Source organism: Neopelma chrysocephalum, unplaced genomic scaffold, assembly GCF_003984885.1.
Source record: "Neopelma chrysocephalum unplaced genomic scaffold, ASM398488v2 Primary Assembly neopelma1_63, whole genome shotgun sequence".
Lineage (NCBI taxonomy): Eukaryota > Metazoa > Chordata > Aves > Passeriformes > Pipridae > Neopelma > Neopelma chrysocephalum.
Window position 1 is genome coordinate 15,675,720 of NW_020897720.1, and position 20,507 is coordinate 15,696,226.

At 41.2% G+C, this 20,507-nt stretch overlaps 1 protein-coding gene and 2 long non-coding RNA genes across 5 annotated transcripts in view; 1 reads left to right on the forward strand and 2 right to left on the reverse strand.

The window, feature by feature from the left end:
* The window catches only part of LOC113967393, a 42,570-nt gene extending 29,918 nt beyond the window's left edge, over nucleotides 1-12,652 (reverse strand). The window contains exon 1 of the long non-coding RNA XR_003534155.1: nucleotides 12,554-12,652. This is a non-coding gene — a long non-coding RNA (uncharacterized LOC113967393). The remainder of the gene's footprint in view (nucleotides 1-12,553) is intronic.
* GABRA6 (gamma-aminobutyric acid type A receptor alpha6 subunit) lies at nucleotides 666-19,950 on the forward strand. 3 transcript variants are annotated; one of them, XM_027682947.1, is made up of 10 exons: nucleotides 666-823; nucleotides 944-1,062; nucleotides 1,335-1,402; nucleotides 2,646-2,866; nucleotides 2,970-3,052; nucleotides 3,630-3,773; nucleotides 4,202-4,354; nucleotides 7,655-7,914; nucleotides 14,795-15,055; nucleotides 18,405-19,950. In XM_027682947.1, exons 1-10 carry the CDS (start codon nucleotides 771-773, stop codon nucleotides 18,453-18,455), a joined length of 1,413 nt encoding a protein of 470 aa, XP_027538748.1. In that variant the 5' UTR covers nucleotides 666-770; the 3' UTR covers nucleotides 18,456-19,950. The 3 variants fall into 3 exon arrangements, with proteins under 3 accessions (XP_027538748.1, XP_027538749.1, XP_027538750.1); XM_027682948.1 differs by lacking the exon at nucleotides 4,202-4,354 and adding an exon at nucleotides 4,435-4,587; XM_027682949.1 differs by lacking the exon at nucleotides 18,405-19,950 and having other exon boundaries at nucleotides 14,795-15,067.
* LOC113967394 overlaps nucleotides 12,756-20,507 on the reverse strand; it is a 134,605-nt gene continuing 126,853 nt past the window's right edge. The window contains exon 4 of the long non-coding RNA XR_003534156.1: nucleotides 12,756-12,816. This is a non-coding gene — a long non-coding RNA (uncharacterized LOC113967394). The remainder of the gene's footprint in view (nucleotides 12,817-20,507) is intronic.

Below are 20,507 nucleotides of genomic sequence, written 5' to 3' on the forward strand. Positions count from 1 at the left end.
CAAAACAGCTTAGTATTAAAAAAAAAAAATCCAAAACCAATCCAGAAACCTGAACCAGGACCAACTTTTACTGTTCAGTCTTCAAAGATTAATGTTTAGATACTCAAGACCTCTGTACAGTTCTGAAGAATTGATGAAGAGCAAAAGTGTTGAGAAAGGTTAAAAACCCCAGTATATTGTAGGGCCCCCCCCCCAAGTTTTAATGATGCAGAAGCTGCATAATAATCTCCCTGTGAACCATAAACATAATAAAAGCTGAGGCCATTTCTAACATAATCTCTATCAGCAAGATGCCAGCGCTTTTCCAGATTTCCTAACGGGTCCCTGCTAATTCCATGCCAAAACTAGCAGTGGATTTCTTCCTTTTAATCTCCCCTAATGCCTTATTCGATTATTGTCACTGCTCTCCGACCGCGCACCGTCCCTCCAAACCCTAATTCCCGCCCCGGACTCGGCGGAGGCTGCGGGGCGGTGGCGGATCCCGGGACACGCAGGGACAGCCCAGCCCGCACCGCCCGGCCCGGGGACACGCACGGACAGCCCAACCCGCACTGCCCGGCGGTGACAGATCCCGGGACACGCACGGACAGCCCAGCCCGCACTGCCCGGCGGTGACAGATCCCGGGACACGCACGGACAGCCCAGCCCTCACCGCCCGTCACAGCCGGGCCCGGCCCGGGGCTGAGCCACAGCCCGCCCGCACCCGCAGGAACCATGAGCTTCAGCTGACGGGTCTGGGGCACCGGGGCGGCCCCGCACAGCCCTGCGGGATGGCACGGCATGGCTCGGCTCTGCTCATCGCCTGGGCTTGTGTCGCCCTGAGGTGAGTGACACCGGCCCCGACGGCTCCCTCCGGCCCCGAGGGGCGGGACGGGCCCGAGCCCCCTGCCCTGCCCGAGCCCCACAGGCGGGAGGGTGATGCGGGACTCCCCTCTCCCCGCAGCGTGGGGACGGCGCTGGGGGACCAGGGCGACGGGGCGGACCTGTACTCGGAAAACATCACCCGGATCCTCGACAAGTTGTTGGACGGCTACGACAACAGGCTCCGGCCGGGATTCGGAGGTAGCGGGGTCCTGCCGCGCCCTCGGGGGCGGCTGCGGGGAAGGGCGGGCGGGAGCTCTGAGGCCTCAGGAGGGGTCGGGGGGGAGCGGCCCGGACGGGCGGGGGGCGCTGGAACCCACAGGGCGGGGGCGAAGAGCCCGTGCCCAGCCCCGGCTCTCGCGGGGCGGCTCCGCTGCTGCCCCCGAGGGCACGGCAGGACCGCGCTCCCTGTCCCAGCCCTGTTCCCTGTCCCAGCCCTGCTCCCTGTCCCAGCCCTGTTCCATGTCCCACAGGCGCCGTGACCGAAGTGAAAACGGACATCTACGTGACCAGCTTCGGGCCCGTGTCCGACGTGGAGATGGTAAGGGCCCCCTCACCGCCCCTGCTCTCTTTTCTCGGGATTCATTAGGGTGGCATCTGAGTTGACCGTCATTAAAGCAGATTACGAGGCTTAATCTCCTTGACAATCTCTGGGGCCAGCAGAGCAGTTTGGCTGGAGCCGCATCCAGCTATTTCCCGGCAGCGACAGCCTGGGCTGGGCACGGGGGGCACAGCCTCGGGTGCGGGCACGGGCCAGGGGCTAAAGATGCCTCGTTAACCCCGTGAAGAAGATTGTGGGCACCTGTGGCCCGATACAGTTTTGCAGGAATGCTGCCTGGAGACAGCTGCAGGGGAGTGGTGCCGCTTTGGAGACAGCTGCCCCTTGCCATGCTGGGTGCCCCAAATTCAGGGAGCCGCAGACTTGGGTGAGCTCTGTCATTCCAGCAGCAGCCCAGGAAAGTGTCCTGGGAGTGAGGATGGCATTGCTGTTCTCATTCTGGACTTGGGTTGCTGTTTTGCCCTTGTATCCCCCCTCCAACAGCTGCTCTCCTAAGCCTGCAGTCCGGTTTGCAGGCGAGGAGCTGCGGGCTCCAAGTACAACCAAAAGTTTTCCCACGGCTCTTCATCAGCCAGTCCAAGAGAAGGCACAACCTTGCATTCTCACAAAACTTGACCCCAGCAAAGGTTTAGTTCCGTTTCCTAAGCAACTTCTGCAGAGAGCTCCTTTCTGAAGGCTTGTGAAAATATTACTAGGAATTCCTGAAAAAAAATAACATGGACTAATATTAACTTGACACCATAATCCTACTGTGAAGTGACTCAGTCAGATCAGTCTTTTCTTTGTGAATATCCAAAGGAAGCTGCAGAAGATTGACTGAGGAAGTCTTTTTGTTTCTGGCAATTAAACGTTGATAGTTTGGTTTTGCACTTTGAAAGGATACTAAATTAGACATTTGTATTTCCTTAGACCTCAGTCACTTTGAATTAAATCATTATCTCTGAGAGGACAATGAGGTTATTTTCCTTACTCATATCGAATTACCTGCTCACTGATTCACTTCAAATAATAAGAAAATATTATTCTTCAAATAATAAGAAAATAGGATATGTTTTCATGGGTGACTTTTTTTAGTAACTACTTAAGGGTAATAGGATTGAGTGTTTAAGCAGTGAATGAAGTGCCACTGACATGTGTGTTAGGTTGTATCATGGAGTTCTGGACTCCTGACTCTCAGGACTGCTGACCCCCACACAGGAGTCAACCACCTCTTTATTCTCCCCAGGAATACACAATGGATGTCTTCTTTCGGCAGACATGGACCGATGAGAGGTTGAAGTTTAGTGGGCCAACTGAAATTTTGAGATTGAACAATTTAATGGTCAGTAAAATCTGGACACCAGACACATTTTTTAGAAATGGAAAAAAATCAATTGCTCATAATATGACAACTCCTAACAAACTTTTTAGAATTATGCAGAATGGAACTATTCTTTACACAATGAGGTGAGAGCCTATTTTTCTGATTTTGGTTGACCTTTATTTTCGATTCTATCAGCAGTTCCTGCATACCATTTTTTTCATTGTCACCTACTCTAATGTATTCCAGACTAACCATTAATGCTGATTGTCCCATGAGGTTGGTGAACTTCCCCATGGATGGACATGCTTGTCCTCTGAAGTTTGGAAGCTGTAAGTGTATCTGCATCTCTCACTTCATTATAGTAACACATTGGTCTACATGTATGTGAGAAGATCAGAAGTAAGATCCTAAGACATTACTTAATGACATAGCTGAAATTTTTTATTATATTTTTATACTAGAATTCTACTTTTTCCTCTGAGACTGAGACCATTCATAAGGACATGGACTTATTCACCGAAGGGTGACTGTTGAAGCATATTTTATTGTTGATTATTTTACACATCTAGTAGTCAAAGTTGGGCCTTTGACAAGGAACTATATTACTTATAGTTTTGAAAATATGTAGTAGATCTGTGGTAATCAATTCTGAAAATATTTAGTTGAGCTGTGGTACTCAGTGTATGTGTTTTACAGCAAATTAAGAAACCAAAGCTAGTGCATATCAGGTCCCACCTCAGCCATTCTCTTATTGTTGAGGGTTTTTCATTTTGTCATTAGTAAGAGTAGGAGCAGCATCCATGTTTTTACGGGTATTTGGGCCACAAAAGAGATTATTCTACTTATTTTTTCAATTGCTTAGAAAATACATAATTAGTAATGGTAATTTTCCCCTCTGTAATTCAGATGCTTATCCAAAAAGTGAAATAATTTATACTTGGAAAAAAGGACCCCTGCATTCTGTAGAAGTACCACAGGAGTCTTCCAGTCTTCTCCAGTATGACCTCATAGGACAAACTGTATCCAGTGAAACAATTAAATCTAACACAGGTAAGATGGAGCCATGTGGGAACTACTGACATTATAAAACACATCTTAAAAATAAATTACAGGGTTTTTCTCATATTGAACCAAATTAGTTTAACTGTCTTTTGTTATTCTAAAAACTAAAGTCCTTGGATAGACTAACCATTGTCTCTTAAAAGATAGCTTTTCATTGCAGCCTCTTTAAACATAGAGTTTTCATGAGATTTGGAAGAATTCCACCTGCCTCCCTGCCCCAGTGAAAAAACACATAAAATGAATATTATTCTGCTTTGTTTCCATAAGGTCACTTTACCTTTTTTTAAGCAGCTTATTTTTATTATCCACTAGGAGGCCTGTAAGTGATTTCCTCAGAACATATTACGTTGGGTTTAAGCCAATAATGTTTACTCATATGTTGCCAAAATAATGCTGACATATTTGTCTCTTAACAGGTGAATATGTAATCATGACAGTTTATTTCCACTTGCAAAGGAAGATGGGCTACTTCATGATACAGATTTACACTCCATGCATTATGACAGTCATTCTTTCTCAGGTGTCTTTCTGGATTAACAAGGAGTCTGTTCCAGCCAGAACAGTTTTTGGTATGCTGCACTGAGGTCTTTGAACAGCTCAGCATCACATGTATCATTCATTCATTCCTTTCATTGCTTGTTTGTTTTAGGCGAATATTCCCTTCAGCTGCTCTATTTCCATCTTCAAAGGAAAATAGGCTACTATCTCATTCAGACTTACATTCCATGCATCATGACTGTAGTCCTGTCTCAAGTTGTGTTTTGGATCAACAAAGAATCTGTTCCAGCAAGAACTGTGGCTGGTATTTGTGTTTTGTTCCTTTATCATTCATTTCATTCACTGTATTGAACCCTTGTATCAATCAGATTCTGTAATCCAGTGAGGATTGGGAAATGCAGCTGGTAGGTTTCAGTGAACAAAAGTAAATACTAAAATTAAACTAAATAATATTCAATCTGTCCATGAGGGTCAAAATTCTTTAGTCAAAATGTTTGATCAGCCAGACTTGTTTGTGATACTTTTCAATATATTTTTTTATGCAGGAAGGGACAATTTCAGAGTAAATGTCAACCTCTCCATTTTTTAAAGAGGAATTCTCTTTCTGTGGATCTGTCATTTTGTGAAACCAGTATGCATTAAAACTTTAAAAGAAAAAGTAAAATCCCATGCAATGGGATGATTCTCTCTGCCATCCCTCCTGTAGCACTCATCCTGGGGTGCTCCCTGCCCTTGGCTGCACAGGTACCTGAGCAGCTGGAAGGGTTTTCCATGGACACAGTTCAGTGATGATGTAATGTGTCCATGGTAGGGCTCCATTCCTTCCAGTGCTTTGAGTTAAAGCTCTGAGTCTCCTTAATTTTTAGTGTGGGCTCTGCTATTAAATTTGACAGCCTCCCCCTTTCAGTACTGATCTGCTCTGAAACCACATTTGTTGATAAGGGGCAGACTTTCACTCACAGCTGTTCCTTCTATAAAAACAAAAATAAAAATACTAAGCAAAAATAATAAAACTTGTCAGAAACTTCATGAATCCACTACCCACATGTACATATTTTGCAACCCTATTTTCTATTAACTGAGTATTTCTATGCAAAAAGTCTCTTTGTGAGACTTGTCTTCAGTAACAAAAAGCATCAAAAAGTTCTCTAAGCATAAATGATGCAAGTCTCATAATTCAAAATGAGCCTATAATTGTACTTAGCAGGTTACAGGATTTGTATAATTTGATTTCAGTCAATTGGTATTTCCTACCTGCATGGAATGATAGCATTGCAAACTTTTTGGAAAGCTAAGTGAACACAACTTCTTCAGGTGCCTCTAAAGGAAGATCAACACTTTTGTTCTTGAAATTCCTGTTGGGCCGTGGGATGCAGTTTGGCATCATTAGGCACTTACAAGTATTATTTCTGCCAATAGATTTTCAAGGATGTTTATTGCAACTGAAGCATAAAATACATATACAGGAGGTTTATGCACTGAACATGGTGCTTTGTATTGCATCTCTGGACTCTCCAGTTGCATTCTCTACATTTTGAGTAAAATATATTTGCCAGGTGGTGGGCAGTGGAAGTCAATTCTACATGCTTGAACTAATGTGCAAATAAGTCTGTAGCTGATTTGGTAATTATTCCATAAAGACTCCAAACCCTGGAATAACAGTTTTTACATTTCACACTGAAGAGTAAATAAGTAAATATGGACTTAGAAAATATTTTATGAAAATAGTAAAATAGATACTTTCTCAGTATTGTGGAAAATGCATTATGTAACAGATTCTCCAAAACTTACCAAGAAGTGTTCAGAGTGTGAAGAAAAGGGTAAACAATCATCACTTGCAGAGTTTACCAACTGTAATTTGGTATTCAGTTTGATAAAGTAGTTTTCCACAGTGCAGAGCCTGTCATCAATATTCAGTGCACAGTGAGAGAATTCTTATCTAGATCTGTAATAGAATAGGAGACCTATTCCTAAGTTAAATTCCTGCTGCAGTAAGTTTTTATTCAGACACAGAGTATATAAATTTTATTGCTAACTAGCACATGGACAGATTCTAATCTAATCACACATCATATTGAAAAGTTCACCCTGGACTTCTGAAATTGAAATACAGCTCAGCACACCTGTATTGATATTACAGAATGAATCTGGCAGATTTGGGAGAAGTAGAAATCCTACTTGTTTTTATATCTCCTCTTTGTGTTTGATTAAAACATGTTAAGTAATGGCATTGGGACAGAGCTCACCTCAGACTGCTGACAAGCTGGATCATGTGAAAGAGTTGCAGAAAAACTCTGAAAATAGGAAGTGGGGATACTGCAGTATGCTATGACACTGCATCCTTCCACTGAGCATCATCCATAGCATATTGATTCATCAGCACAACATGACATTGGAACATCTTTTACTTTCCCACCTACCCTTTCCCAACTGCAGAAAAGAGCAGAAGGGGATATTCTCCACCTTACAGTCTTTAAATACCCACCGTTTTCACATTCTAGCAGGCATAATCATAAGCAAATATGAGTCACAGAGGCTTGTATGTTAATGAATGAGTTTGTTCTTGCATTTTTGCCTGTATCAGGCAGCAGTGGGAAGTAAGTATATTTCCTACATTATTAATGCTGTACACTACAAAGCAGAAGGAATAAATTCATGAATTCCTGTGAAGAACTCCATGGGGCCCATGAGCTACATGACCAGATTTGTTGTGTGAAAATAGATAAGCAGCTCTAGAGAAGTAGCTTTTCTGTCCTTCCATATCTGTGACAACGGGGATTTCAAATCATGATACTGTTAGTGAATCTTAAAAACATATCCAGTGATTAAAGACAACAGCTTGGGGGACCAAACTGCTGTTACTTGAAATATTGGGATCAGAGGCTCCAACTGTTTTTAATGCAGAATTTGCTTGATTCAGTGAGGGTTCTGTAAGCCATGATCTGTCCTGTACAACACCAGGAGAAAGAGAGGATCACTGCTGGGGAATGACAGGATGTGAATCTGCATTTCTGTGAAACATTCCACTTCCCCACCCCTCAAGGACAGCATCCTCCATATTTTGAGCTTGAATTGTGTTATAACCATGTTTATCACAATTGGAAGAAGCTGCACAGTGTAGAATATCATTACCTTAACTTTCAGTCTGCTTGATGTATTAAGGAAGTTTGTCCAGAGCTTTCAGGTGCTGAAGCCAGTATGGATGAGCTATTTAGGAATACAAAACACTTGGCAGTCTTGTTAGTTTGTTAGTACGTAGGATGACAGCTAAAACAAAAAGGGTGTTGGGGTTTTTTTTGCACATACATGAATTTAAGAGTAGCAGGGCTGAAGCAAAGTTCTAATGCCCCCATTTTTTTCTCGTTTCCAAGGAATCACTACAGTTCTAACCATGACCACTCTCAGCATCAGCGCTCGCCATTCTCTGCCCAAGGTGTCCTATGCCACCGCCATGGATTGGTTCATAGCCGTGTGTTTTGCCTTTGTTTTCTCTGCACTCATTGAGTTTGCAGCTGTCAACTACTTCACCAACCTTCAGGCTCAGAGAGCCCTGAGGAAGGCAGCCAGGGCAGCAGCACTGGCAGCAGCACTATCGGCAGCCACTGTACCGGCAGAGGACGAGATTGTCTCGGTAATTGCTTGCTTTTCTCATCATAAGCATCATATAGGAAGAGGCAGCTGAAGTAGTGAATGCAAAACAATATTAAAGTGATCTTAACCTGAAACAGATTATGTAACCAGATCATGTCTGATTATCACAGACATTGTTCTTATACAAGAAAATGAAAAGTCTTAAGTTATTCATACTGTTTATTTAAATCTGAGATATGATTTACTAGAGATGTTTACTTGGTAAGATACTTAAGGAAAGTCATTAGACTGTTATCCATAATACCTCTCTTGAGCAATGCTGTAGGCAGTGTGTGTGGTCAGGCACGTGTGGTTCTCAGAAAGGCTGCAGAATTTGTGGGAGAGTGTACAATGGAAGGAGCCAGATGATTATGGGATCACTGTCATACACAGTACATACCATAAGTGGGTCATCTGGAAGATGGGTAATTAGCTTTTACATAAACTTGGCATCTGTTACTTCTCTAAAAATCTGTGTTGGTGGAAGCTTGGGGAAAAAAGCATAAATTAAGGATAGATTTTAGAACATGCGAAAGACAGGAAGTCTTTCTAGTATCAAAAAAAAGTATGTTAGAATTCCCTGGAAATATTATTCCTTACATCTCAGGCTAAGTAATGAATGCTGCTTCTCAACATATGTCAATATATTTATCACTATAGCCCTCCTGTTTCAAAATCAGTTTTACTACCACAACAATTTCCATTTTTAGAGGAATAACAGAATTGGAATGACCTTTTGCAAAACCTCTGAGTCTGTAATGAATAAGGAAGTCAATCTAAGAGATGCCCGTATCAGGACAACACCTTACTCACTATACAGTAATGTTTCCACATTTTCTTATAAACAGCAGTTAAAGTTATAACATTTAGGTACATTCAGACCATTGAACTCATAATTGATAAGTTCCATATAATAGCAAAACCAAAGCTCCACAGCATCTTGCTGCTGGTGCTCATTAGAACAAATGCTCTTCACTTCAACTGGGAAGCATTATGCTTGTGAGCCATGTTGTATTTTGCTTATAATGATATTAATATTGAAAAGAAATTAAGACATTATAAGCAATAAGAAAGAAATTAATTTTATTTTCATTAAATATAGAAACGCTAAAAGGAAAAAGAAAAATCTTTATATATTTTAATCAAAAATATTTCAAAATACTATGAAGCACCCTCCTTCCCCCTTCAGTCTAGTTAATTTTACTTAAAGTATTGCTTTATTTGAATTTACAAAATTTTTTCACACAGTAGTCAAAAAGTCTGTACACTCAGGAAAGAAAGATGTGAGAAGCCCAAATTCAGCTCTCCTGTACAATGGAAGCAGGAGCAGCTCTGGTGCTCCACTGTTTGGAGGAGGGACAGTGGTCTGGCTGAGACCATCCAAGTGCTCCGAGCCCAGCAGGCCTGGGCTGGCTCCAGGAAAGCCTCTCTGTTTACTCAGCTACCTGGGCCAGCATTTGGCTTGTTCTGCTGGTCAGCTGCAGGCCAGCCCTGTGTGAAACACAAACCTAGGGGTGTTCCACTGCACAGCTCCAGGGCAACAAGCTGAGGAGTCATCTGGACCCTGACACAACCCTGGGTTTGTTCATGTGGTGGCCAAGCTTGTTTTAGCTTGTCAAACCCAAAGGTGTTAGATATACACAGGTATAAAAACCATGATGACAGTTAGCTTTTTAATCCATTTCAAATGTAAATTTTCTGTATCAATCTTATTGTTTCACCATTATGGCTTTCTTTATGCAGGAAGATCCCAATCCTGGCAGTTGCAGGAGAAGGGAATTGGTGACACTTTCTGGAGTGCACCATTTGGAGTAATGCTTTGTGAGGTGGTCAGGGAATACACCCCAGGGATCAAAAGACATCCTTTCCATGTGAGAGACTACATTTAAAAGACAAAAGATTACCACCCTGTAATAGCTTGATTCCCAGTTATTTTCTGAAAGACCTCTTGTTTTAACAGAAAACAGCACAGAGCAGGGAACTCCCTCTGGGAGAGCTTCCTTCTCCCCACACCTTGTCCCTGTGCTTCCAAATAACACGGCTGGGGCACGAAAGGAGTCTCATTTTCTTTGAGAACCCTGGCCAACTGCAGAGCAGCCGTATGTCACTGGTGTAGAGGATCTAGAATTCCTTAATTACATCGGAATATATTGAATATGTTTAATGAGTGTTCTAGTATAACTGAAGGGAGAGAGCTTCTCTTTGGATTATCAAGCACCCTTTATGAGATCATCCTAGAAACAGCTACATGCATTAAAGTCTTGGCTGAGAACGTGGCATTTTCCATCAAATTAGGGAGACCTTCCTGCTCCTTCACCATTATCAGATCATCAGGTAGACTATTAAAAACAAACAGCAACTTCCAATTATATTGACTTTTTGTCATCCCAACAAAAAAAGTAGATGGTGATCATTTGGTTCTGCCTGAGATAAATATTGGTCTGATTGACAAAGCCAGTGCAGGGCAGTAAGGAAGATTTAGAAGTAGCTGATATCACACTCCAAAATAGGAAAAAAAAAAAAGATTAACTTGATTTCAACATTTTTTTTGTTCAACACTGAAGTCTAATCCTGGTACTTTTTTCCAGGGAAGCAGTGAGAACAAAATTAAGTAAGTTAAATTATGGAAAAAACCTCAAACAAACCTTTCTAGTGCTGTTTGTGTAATTCTGTCTCATTTAGACACTTGAAGTAGCTTCTCTATGCTGCAGACATTTTGCAAAGTAAAGGTAGAGACAGGGATTGTTTTGGACAGACACTGATAGATTTAAGAGCCAAATGTGACTCTGAACGTTTAAATCTGTTTAAAAGAAAAATATATTTTGACAGCAGAGGAGCTATGTACCAGTGATATGATTTTTCCAGGATGCTACAAATGAATGTTGGGAAGAGACTCTGCCACAGCACATCCCACTGCAAAGAGGGAGACGATTGCTCCAGTCTCTGCTGTCCTTCACGTGCACCTGCTTTATGGGACAGCAATTTTAATCCCATGGGCAGGGAATATTTTTCAAAGTCATGTTTTCTGCCTCTGCTTTGCATGGAAAACCCCTAGATTTTCCATGCAAAGTAATCCAATAAATTATAAAGAAAAGGAAAATAACACATTATTTTTATCTAAACGTTTAGAGTATATTTTACTGCATTGCTGCCAGGAAAAAGAGATGTGAGTGAGTAAAAGAGAGACAACTAAAGACATAGAAATATTAATTTGTTTAAATGTAGCCAGTATCTGAGTTGCATATTTAAGATACTGTTACTGTTAGATCATAAACTAAACTGATAGAGAGAATATGTATTTGCAGTACAAAGCAACAGAGAAGAGCTGAGAATTCTACAAATATGAATTACAGAAATCTCTTGAGGGAAAGAAACATAAGAACAAAGTGCATTCATAAATCACAGTTCCCATCCACATCAAAATCAGAGAAAGCAGACAAAGAATTCTGTTTACTCCTCGGTTATATATGCTGTATTTTTTGAAATCTGGAAGCCAAGAAATTTGCTGAAAGCCTCCTGAGATACTCTGAGAGTAAGCAAATTCTAGTGATATTGAGGAGAGTTTGAGAGAGCAGCATCTTTATGGACAAGATGGGACTGCTCTGTGGGCTTTGCAGGGGATGGGATTGCTTGGCTGCAAAAGCTTAATAGAAGGCAGAGTGTGCCTTACAGACACAGACATGCCAGGCTTTGTTAGTGCAGGGTTCTGGGATCACACCAAGCAAGGAACTGGGCTGGGTCACTGGGGGGGCAGAGACAGTGGCAGGTTTAATTGTGTGATGGGACCAACATTCCACAGGAGTGCCAAAGCACTGCTCTGCCTCAGGGTTCAGTGACCTCGGCAAACCCATGATTTCATTAGGACACAGTGTGCCACCCTTCAGGCTCCCTGGAACACACTCCTTACTTTCTGAGGGATTGGCTCTGGGAACTATGCAAAATAAGCTGCTCACTGCCATTTTCTCTGTGTTCTGTTGATGTTTCATGATGTTATTGTGGATAATCTTTGTCAAAAGGAGAAGTTAAATCTAAGTACAGTAGATAAATTACTGTAGCTGGTGTTCAGAACTCAACTGTAGTGAATTCCAATGAAATATATGAGTTGTGGTTCTGGGGCAGCAAGTCTGATCTACAGTCAGCTACCATACTGAGAAACATCTTCATTACATATGGGAGAGAAATTTGGACTTAGAATTCCATATCCTTCATAGTGGTACACAAGAAAATACACTTGACCCTGAGTTGCTGATTGGGAGCACAAGAGTGTTAAAGACAGTGTAAAGAACTACTTAGAGTTTTTCTTGAGATGGAATCACATTCAGGTAATCCTCCTTTTATAGCAATCCTCCTTCTATAAGAATGGGATTTAATAAATATAAATAAAATACCAACCAGGATTACACTTTTCCAAGTGCCTATTCAAATGATCACAAACATTTTACTACCTCCACATTCTAAATATGCTCAGTACTGAACATCATCCACAGACCATATGCTACATCTGTTCTATTTACTATTGACTCCAGCACTGGAGAACAACAATCACTGATTCGTGCTTGAATGATCCAGAGCAGAATTTGACCCACCTTATACCCCAATATTGAAGGACTAAGAGGGCTAAAATTCACCTTAATACTTACATTTTTTGGAACCACTTATTCTCCACAAAGGTCAAGTTATTCCCCAGTACAGGGAAAGCCAAGATACCTTCCAGCTTGCCCAGTTCAGCTCAGAGCAGGGCAGGCAGACAGAATGGACAGGCCTGCAGACAGACAGACAGAATGGACAGGGCCTGCAGGCAGACAGAATGGACAGGGCCTGCAAACAGACAGACAGAATGGACAGGGCCTGCAGACAGACAGGGCAGCAACTGGACTGGGAGCAGCCTGGCAGCTCAGTGTGTCTGTGTGAGAGAGGGATTATTGCTCTGATTAGTGCAAGTGGACATGGATAACCCTCTGTCTGTTCCTGTGACACATCTGGAGATCATCCCCCATTTAAATCGCTCTGTTTCTTGCTGTGTTACTGGAAAATACAAACCCAAACATCTGTGTTCCAGATAGGCACAGCCCCAGAGCAGGAATGCTGTTTAACACCATTCCAAACATGACAACAACCACAGAATGGATAGAGGGCAAGCTGGAAGTGGTGCTGGGTTGTAGGGAAGAAGAAGGGCAATAGGTAAGAGAGAGAAATACAGAAAAAGTACCTTTTTTTTTTTCAAATTAAATGTTGTTCTCTTTTTATTTAGACTAAAATCAGCTGTGAGGAATCCATCTCTCCCTAATTTTAGTTGGCTACCAGTCCATTCATCCATGAGCAGAGCTCATGTTGTAGCAATGTCCCTTGTTCTGATTCTCTGACAGTAACACTGACTGCTGAAAGGATAATTCCTGTTATAACTATATTTTAAATCATCCAGGGGACACCAGGTGTGTTAGGCTAGTCTGTTATCTAGAAATTGTGGCCCAAGTACAAGGGTAAGCAATGTATTTCAGAAAATGCTGCTTTTACCTTTAGTGACCCAGTCATTTACCTGATTGCCCAAAATCTGTTCCCATGCTTAGAAATCCTGCAAGATAAATCCCAGAAATGCTGACAGTGGAGTACATTTAAGTGAATGGTTGTCATTAAATCACCCCCAAAGAATGCCTTTGGACATTGCATATCTAACAGCACTTTTCTACCTTAAACCCATTCCAGTATTACCCTCCCAATTTACTAGAGATGTCTATGCTGTTACATTGCCAGTTATTTACGTTGGCTAAGACTTCCCTCACCTGCCTCAGTCATTTGGCCATCAAGTTCCGCTGACCAAAAAAGCTGCTTATCTAACCCAAGAATCTCTGTATGTTGTGTGATTTTTCGTCAGTAATCTGGGATGTGATTTTTTCCAATTCTTTATTGACAAAGATTCAGGCTCAAGCTAAACTAAAATAATAACTGTAAATAATAACTGTTAGAGCACCACAGCACCTCACCAAACAATAACTTAGAACACCACAGCACCTCACCAAACAATAACTTAGAACACCACAGCACCTCATCCAAACAATAAAAACCAACTCAACACTCTTGGCATTCTTCTGTATTTTCTCAACCATCAGATGAATGTTTGGATTTTCATAGGAGTTTTCTTACAGCTAAGAATAATTGGACCTGGCTATGAATATTGCACAAAATATGGGAGTCATTTGGTTTCATTTTACCATAAATGAAAATAAAAATTGCCCCATTACAGTTAAGTACATTTGTCTTCAGTCAAATGCATGGAAACGCTGTGGGAATCATGAGAGATATTTTAAAAGGAAATTTCATCCTAGAAAAAACAACACAACAATTTAACATTCATGTCTTCAGCACCTGTAAAGTTACTCCATTGCCTTTTGTGCAGCAATTTTGTAGCTCTTGTGTGACAGCTCGACTTCATTCAGTGAGTGTTTACTGAACTTATCCCTGGGTTCACACAGGAAGACTCTGCCTGAGCCAGCCATGTGTGTTATCTTGTTTAAACTTCATCCATATCTACATAAAATTCAGTCATACCAATATATTGCAACTTAGATGCATCATCACCTTCCTCTCCATTTAGCTCCATCTTTTCTTTTTCTCTCTTGTAGGTTCCATTTATTACCATGTTGAAAATATGAAAAGCACATATTCTGTCCTGTTTTTCCAGCAAAGCCTTAGGCCACAAACACATCTCTGTATATTTGCAGTATTTTTGTGATTTCCTTAGTTGCACTATAGCAGAGCAGCAATGATAAAATCAGAAAGTTGAGTAAAAAGATGGAAAGAAGCCTAATGATCACAAAACCTAAAACTGTATTCAAAAATCACCCTTTTTTTTCCTCTCCCCCCTTTCTTCTTTTCTTCCACAGCATTCTGACTCCAACTCTAACCTGAAGAAGCGAGTAAACTCTGTGACATCTCAGGCAGAGCAGTCTCCTGAACCCAGCATAATATCAAACACTGCATCCCAGTGTCAGGCAGTGTCTGTGCCTCCACCAGCCCCACCACAGCCACCAGCTATTGGAGGTGCCAGTAAAATAGACCAGTATTCCAGGATCCTCTTCCCAGTGGCATTTGCAGGATTCAACCTGGTCTACTGGGTTGTTTATCTTTCAAAAGACACCATGGAAGTGAGTAGTTAACTTTCTGAATACTTGTGTATAATATATGTTTGCTTGGCCAGTATGATTTCAGCTGTTCATGTACTCCTGTGACTCCAGGTGATCAATGAGCCCTGTCTGAGGACTCCCAGAAGGTTTGCTCTGACAAACCAGCCAGGCCTCCAGGGCCCTGGAGCAGGACAGTGTTGGCCTCAGCACAGCACAAGGGGCTGGCTGAGGAGGGGAAATGCAAACCCTTCTCTCAGCCACGTTGCACTGAGCACAACATGCTGTGTAAGACAATCTGTGATGTCATTCTGGCAAACAAATTGATCTTAAATCTTCTATTTCTTTACCTATGTGCAGTAAGGAATGGTAGAACTATCTTTTGAAGCAATGCAGTGAAGGAGATAAGAACTTTAATATCCCAAAGTTTTTCTCAGTGAGGTAGCACAGTAAGTCTCCCCAAAAAAGTTTCTTATTCATAGTATGAACGATTAATAACTGCAGTATAAAGTTTGTGAGTCAAGAATCCCTGGTTTTATACATTTAAATGTTGATTTTCCCTATTTTTTCATATAACTACACTGTTTTATGCAGATAAAGCTGTTAAATTCTTTGCTAAGTTTGTTTGAATCAGGTAGAGAGAGATATCCATGAGGTCCAGAAGAGATGTGTGCCCTGCAAATTGGCCATGTCTAGAATAATCAGTCAGTGATTAGTCATTAAGTCTTTAATGCTTTAAATCTCTAATTTTTCCCTTTTTGCCTAAACACAGTTAATGGTTTCCCATTTCCTTGGTAAAAAATACATTCATTTGCCTCGTTGCCATAGAGTTTTTGGATCTCCCTGTACATCGCAGTCAATATGATTGGTACATTTAGCTTTATTTAGGACAGCTAGAGAGATAATGAGGGTATTTAGATAGCACTGAATGCACAAAGTCCCCACATCAATCCAAACAGAGGCTGGAGAGCTGTGGGTGAGTGCTGGTGGGGCTGGACCTTCATCTCCTGGCTCAGAGGGAAAGCAGGATGAGGGGAATGTCCCAGACAGCCCAGAGGTGCTGCAGTTTAGGGGACCAAAGCAGGCTCAGGTGCCTGGGGCACGTTGGCTCTGCCTGAAGCAGAGGCTCCCAGCCCCTCATTCTGCTGATTGTTGCCCCAGTGTGGGCAGTGCTGTCTCTCAGGGATGGAGGTGCTGCCAAACAGCTTTGTGGAGTCAGGAGGGCAGGAAGGTGGGAGGCACTGCCTCTTCCAAACCCTCCTGCAGATGTCTCTCTCAAGAGGCCACAGCTGCCAACTCCTGGCCACTCCAAACATGGCCAGTGATAAACTGAGCATTTGTGCCAGAGTTACTGCTCCTGCTGTTAAAATGCTGCCTGTGTGTGCAAACTGCTGCTCTCGGGCAGAGCAGGGGAGGAGCGAGGAGCTCACATCCAACCTTCCTGCTGAGGGGTTGGTCCCTCAGCTTGCCCAGCTGCTCTCCAGGGATTCCATCCAGCCTTCACACTTTGCAGCAGGAAATATTTGGAGCACAGTTGCCATTTCCCCTGGTAGTGAGGAAATATTTACACTAAACCTCGTATATTAATAGTTACATTAGAACTAGCCTTTTAAAATACTTGAAAAGTCTATGAAAAAGTGCTGACTATAAATATTTTTTAAATGCTACTTTGCAAGCTTACAAATATGCTCAGAAATTATGTTCTGTAGTAGCATCGTAGAAACACAGAAATCCAGCAGCAACATTTAGAAAAGAGAGAAGTATTGACAGCTGGAGTGTTTGGAATGATGAAGAATGTAAACAATTATGTAAAATGTTGATCAAGCTCTTCTTCATAAATTACATTTTCCTGTTTATGTACTCATTTGTAACTAATAATGATTGTGATATACGCTGCTAGGTTTCTAAATCAATATGTTGTATCACTTCACCAGTTGTTACTTTCAAGGAAAACTAGGATTTTTTTTTGCCTTAAAAATATATTAAAAATAAGTAAGCCTTTCTAGTCAAGCAGAGGAGATAGAAAAGTTAGGTGAGCAAAACATGGCATGTTCAAGGGCAGTTCAACTTAATTTCTGGCTCCCTCAAGCCCAGTAGATTAAATATTGTTACAGTATTATTCAGTTTATTCAATTTAAAAAGCACATTTTGTGCGGTATTGCAAGTATATTGAATATATATCTGTATATCTATATAGATCTATATATCTTTGCTTTTTTCACTTTGAGCTCCTGTGCCTTTTGTTTAAAACAAAACAGGGAAAAATTCATTGAAATAACCAGTTCTTGTAGTGCAGCTTTCCAGGGTTTTGATTAGTTTAGAGAGCAGAACATTATTCACCAAAGTCTGTCATTGTGGAGATTCCCAAACCCAACAGCCAAACAGTGGCAAACAAGACACATTTGTCTAAATTAGCCAAATGAAAAGTTCTTGAAAGGAGAACAAACCTTTCTTATTTCTGAGAAATAAGAAGTTGTTCTAGATTTTTATTTTGTCATACAGTATATTTTGGCTTTGCTCTTTTGTTTTAAACCTTGCTCAATCCTTCAGCTGAATACTAATTTATGATGGTGACCTTGGTAGGTGAATTGCACACTTAGTTTATTCTAAAATTGGCTTGATTTAGGATGCAAAGAGTCCCCTTTTAAAGAGAAGACTATAAGTACTTCTCTGCCATTCACAATGCATATGATGTTTTCACATCATCTTACACATCATATTTCTAAATCTATCTCAATTTTTATATGTAACATTATATTACACTTTTTCATGTAATAAAACTCGGAATGATGGAGTGAATGACACTAAAGAGGGAGATGATCTTAAACTTTTGATGATAAACTGCAGAAAAACAAGCAGAGGTCAGCTTTTGGTTTGGCAGCAGAGGAAGATACAAACTCACTAACTGGGCTAAATGTGCTGAGTCCTGGGTGTTATTTGGACACAGAGAACTCAGAACGATGGCAGGGAGAGAGTTGATGGCAGGGAGAGAGTTACGTGAGGAGCTGAGGGAGATGAGATGCAAATGATGTCAGGTGGGAGGAAAAAAACAGAGAAAGAAACAAGAACTGGAGCAGTATTTGACTCTGGTATGTTGTTATCCACAAAGCTGGCAGGATGTGGTGTTATATCATGTTTCAATTTAAACACTTGAAAAATAAAGTTTGGGGAAACAGCCATTTCCACACACACTGAACTGAGCTTTGATGATCCAGGTAACAACATCAGATTCCAAGAGGATTCTCCCTGGTAATGCAGTTCTGGTTTAATTCTGCTGTGAGTCAGAAATCACACGGGTTGGTTGCTTTGCTCAGTTTTTGTTAACAGTTGGTAACAACCCATAATTAACCTTCTCTCTAAACTTGTCTTGCAGTTTTTTGAACCCTCTGCAATGCATTTCCGAAATGACCCTCAGGCCAACTGAAGAACAACTCAAGAGTTCAAGGAAATCACTCGAGGTCTCAGAGACTTCAGAAGATTTGTCTGTCTGTCCACAGGTGCTCTCCCTTTTCAAACAGGGAATATTTATATTGGACATCACCTGGATGCAAACTCTGGACAAATCAAGAGCTGCAAATGTCTTAGGGCTCCAACAATACTTTCTTAAGATTTCTTACAGTGATTCTACTGCAGAAGTTCTTCTTAAATTATTTTGTTTGATTGTCAAAGGAAAGAACGTGCATTTGTTCTAAAACTGTTGCAAACAGTTGAACATTTACATCGATATAAAATATCAATAAAAGGATTTGTTGGGTTGGGTTTTTTTATATAGAATAAGGATTGCTAAAAGGAGCCTGATTCTGAAATGGTTGGGAGTTGCACTGATTTCCATCACTTGACATTGACCCAAAATACTGTTGGAAAGAAATCCTATGAAAAGGAGCTGCAGTTCCATAATGTTTTAATCCTTTTATATGAAAGATCAATGATTATTTATTTTTATTTCATTTTAATCTTTAATTTGAGATCATATTTGTAAAGAATGAGATCTAAGAAAAAAAGGAAACCTAAGGTATTTTTTGTGTGCTTCAGCTGCCATGGGGTGACTGTTCTGTTGGGAGTGACCACGGCAGCACAACCAGACTCACAACAAGCAATTGCTCAGCAGGAGCTGGAGATGCAGGACTGAGATGTCAGGGAGCTTTCAAGGTCTGAAGCTGAATAGACAGAAAGATGCAGCTCCCCCTGAAGCTGAATGCAGCCTCCAGCTCCAGGGAACTGCCTGGAAGCAGCTCTGGATAGCTGGTTAAGGGACAAGCTGCATTTTATCAGCTGATTCTACTGAATTGCCTGTAACAAACTCCCTAGAAATTTTTTCCAGAGCCAGTGTCAGCATATTCAGAGTTGAAGGTAATAATATTTTGTCATTCTCAACACAAACAGCCACAGAATTTCTTCATTCACCCTTCATCTCCATAATCCCTCCTTAAATGTGATCAGGAAACCTATGCCTAATCCACTCAATCCCAAACCAGTTTTATTGCAGGTGTAATGGTCATTGGTAGGAGTCAGAAGCACACAAAGAAGTTTTAGATGCAGCCAAATAAAAATTAAGGATTCTGTCCTATTTTGAAATTAATTTTAGTAAAATAAAATAATAAAATGACACATGGATTCAGGATATTCAGGGTCTTCTGTTTTGTCTAAAAAAGCATCTTAATCCCTGTGAAAAAATATTCACAGGCTGACCAATGAAGTGCAGTAAGTCCTGGGCCTTTACTGGCCCTGTCCCAGTGGTAGCTGTGTGATGGCCCAGCTCCAGTTGTTTTCCTCCCCCTGTTTCCAGAGGAGTCAGAGCTTTTCCCAGGGTGGGAGCTGGACTGACCACGGGCCATCACTCTTTGTCCTCCTGTTCTCTGACACTGAGGGGCTCAGATGGGACAATTTAGGGATTCAAGTCAACAATAAACATCTCAGATGTGCCATGGCTGCAGTTTCTGTCCCTGAATGGCTGCAGGCTGGCACACTGGGATGGATTTGTAAGAGTGCTGAAGTGTTCCTTCATTTTGCTTTGAAACTAAAATTGTGACAATTTTTCCTATTTTCAGCCTTTATTTACTATTTTAAGAAAAAAATGAAACTATGGATATTGGACAAGTATTTTATAATTTGTAAATACATCTGATTTGAAAAAAAAAGCAAATCGTGCTGTATGGACCCAGAAGTAATTTTTTTGGGTGACTATACTCATTCTTGCTTCACAGATTAACTTTTATTTTGAATACATTAATTTCTGTAAGGGTTTTCTAAGTATTTTAAAACTGGTTTGTGCACAAAATGAAAATGTTTAAAAGCTGTAGTAAAACAAGTGACACTAAGGAGCTAAACTTTGTATTTGCTCTTTGCCTAAAAGAAAATTAAATATGAATTTTACAGGAGATGCAGAGAGTTACTAAATAGTCACTATTTCCTTGGAGTGTAGTATTTCAATGTGTAAAATGTTGTAATGTCCTGATTAGGAAGTTGTATCAGCACC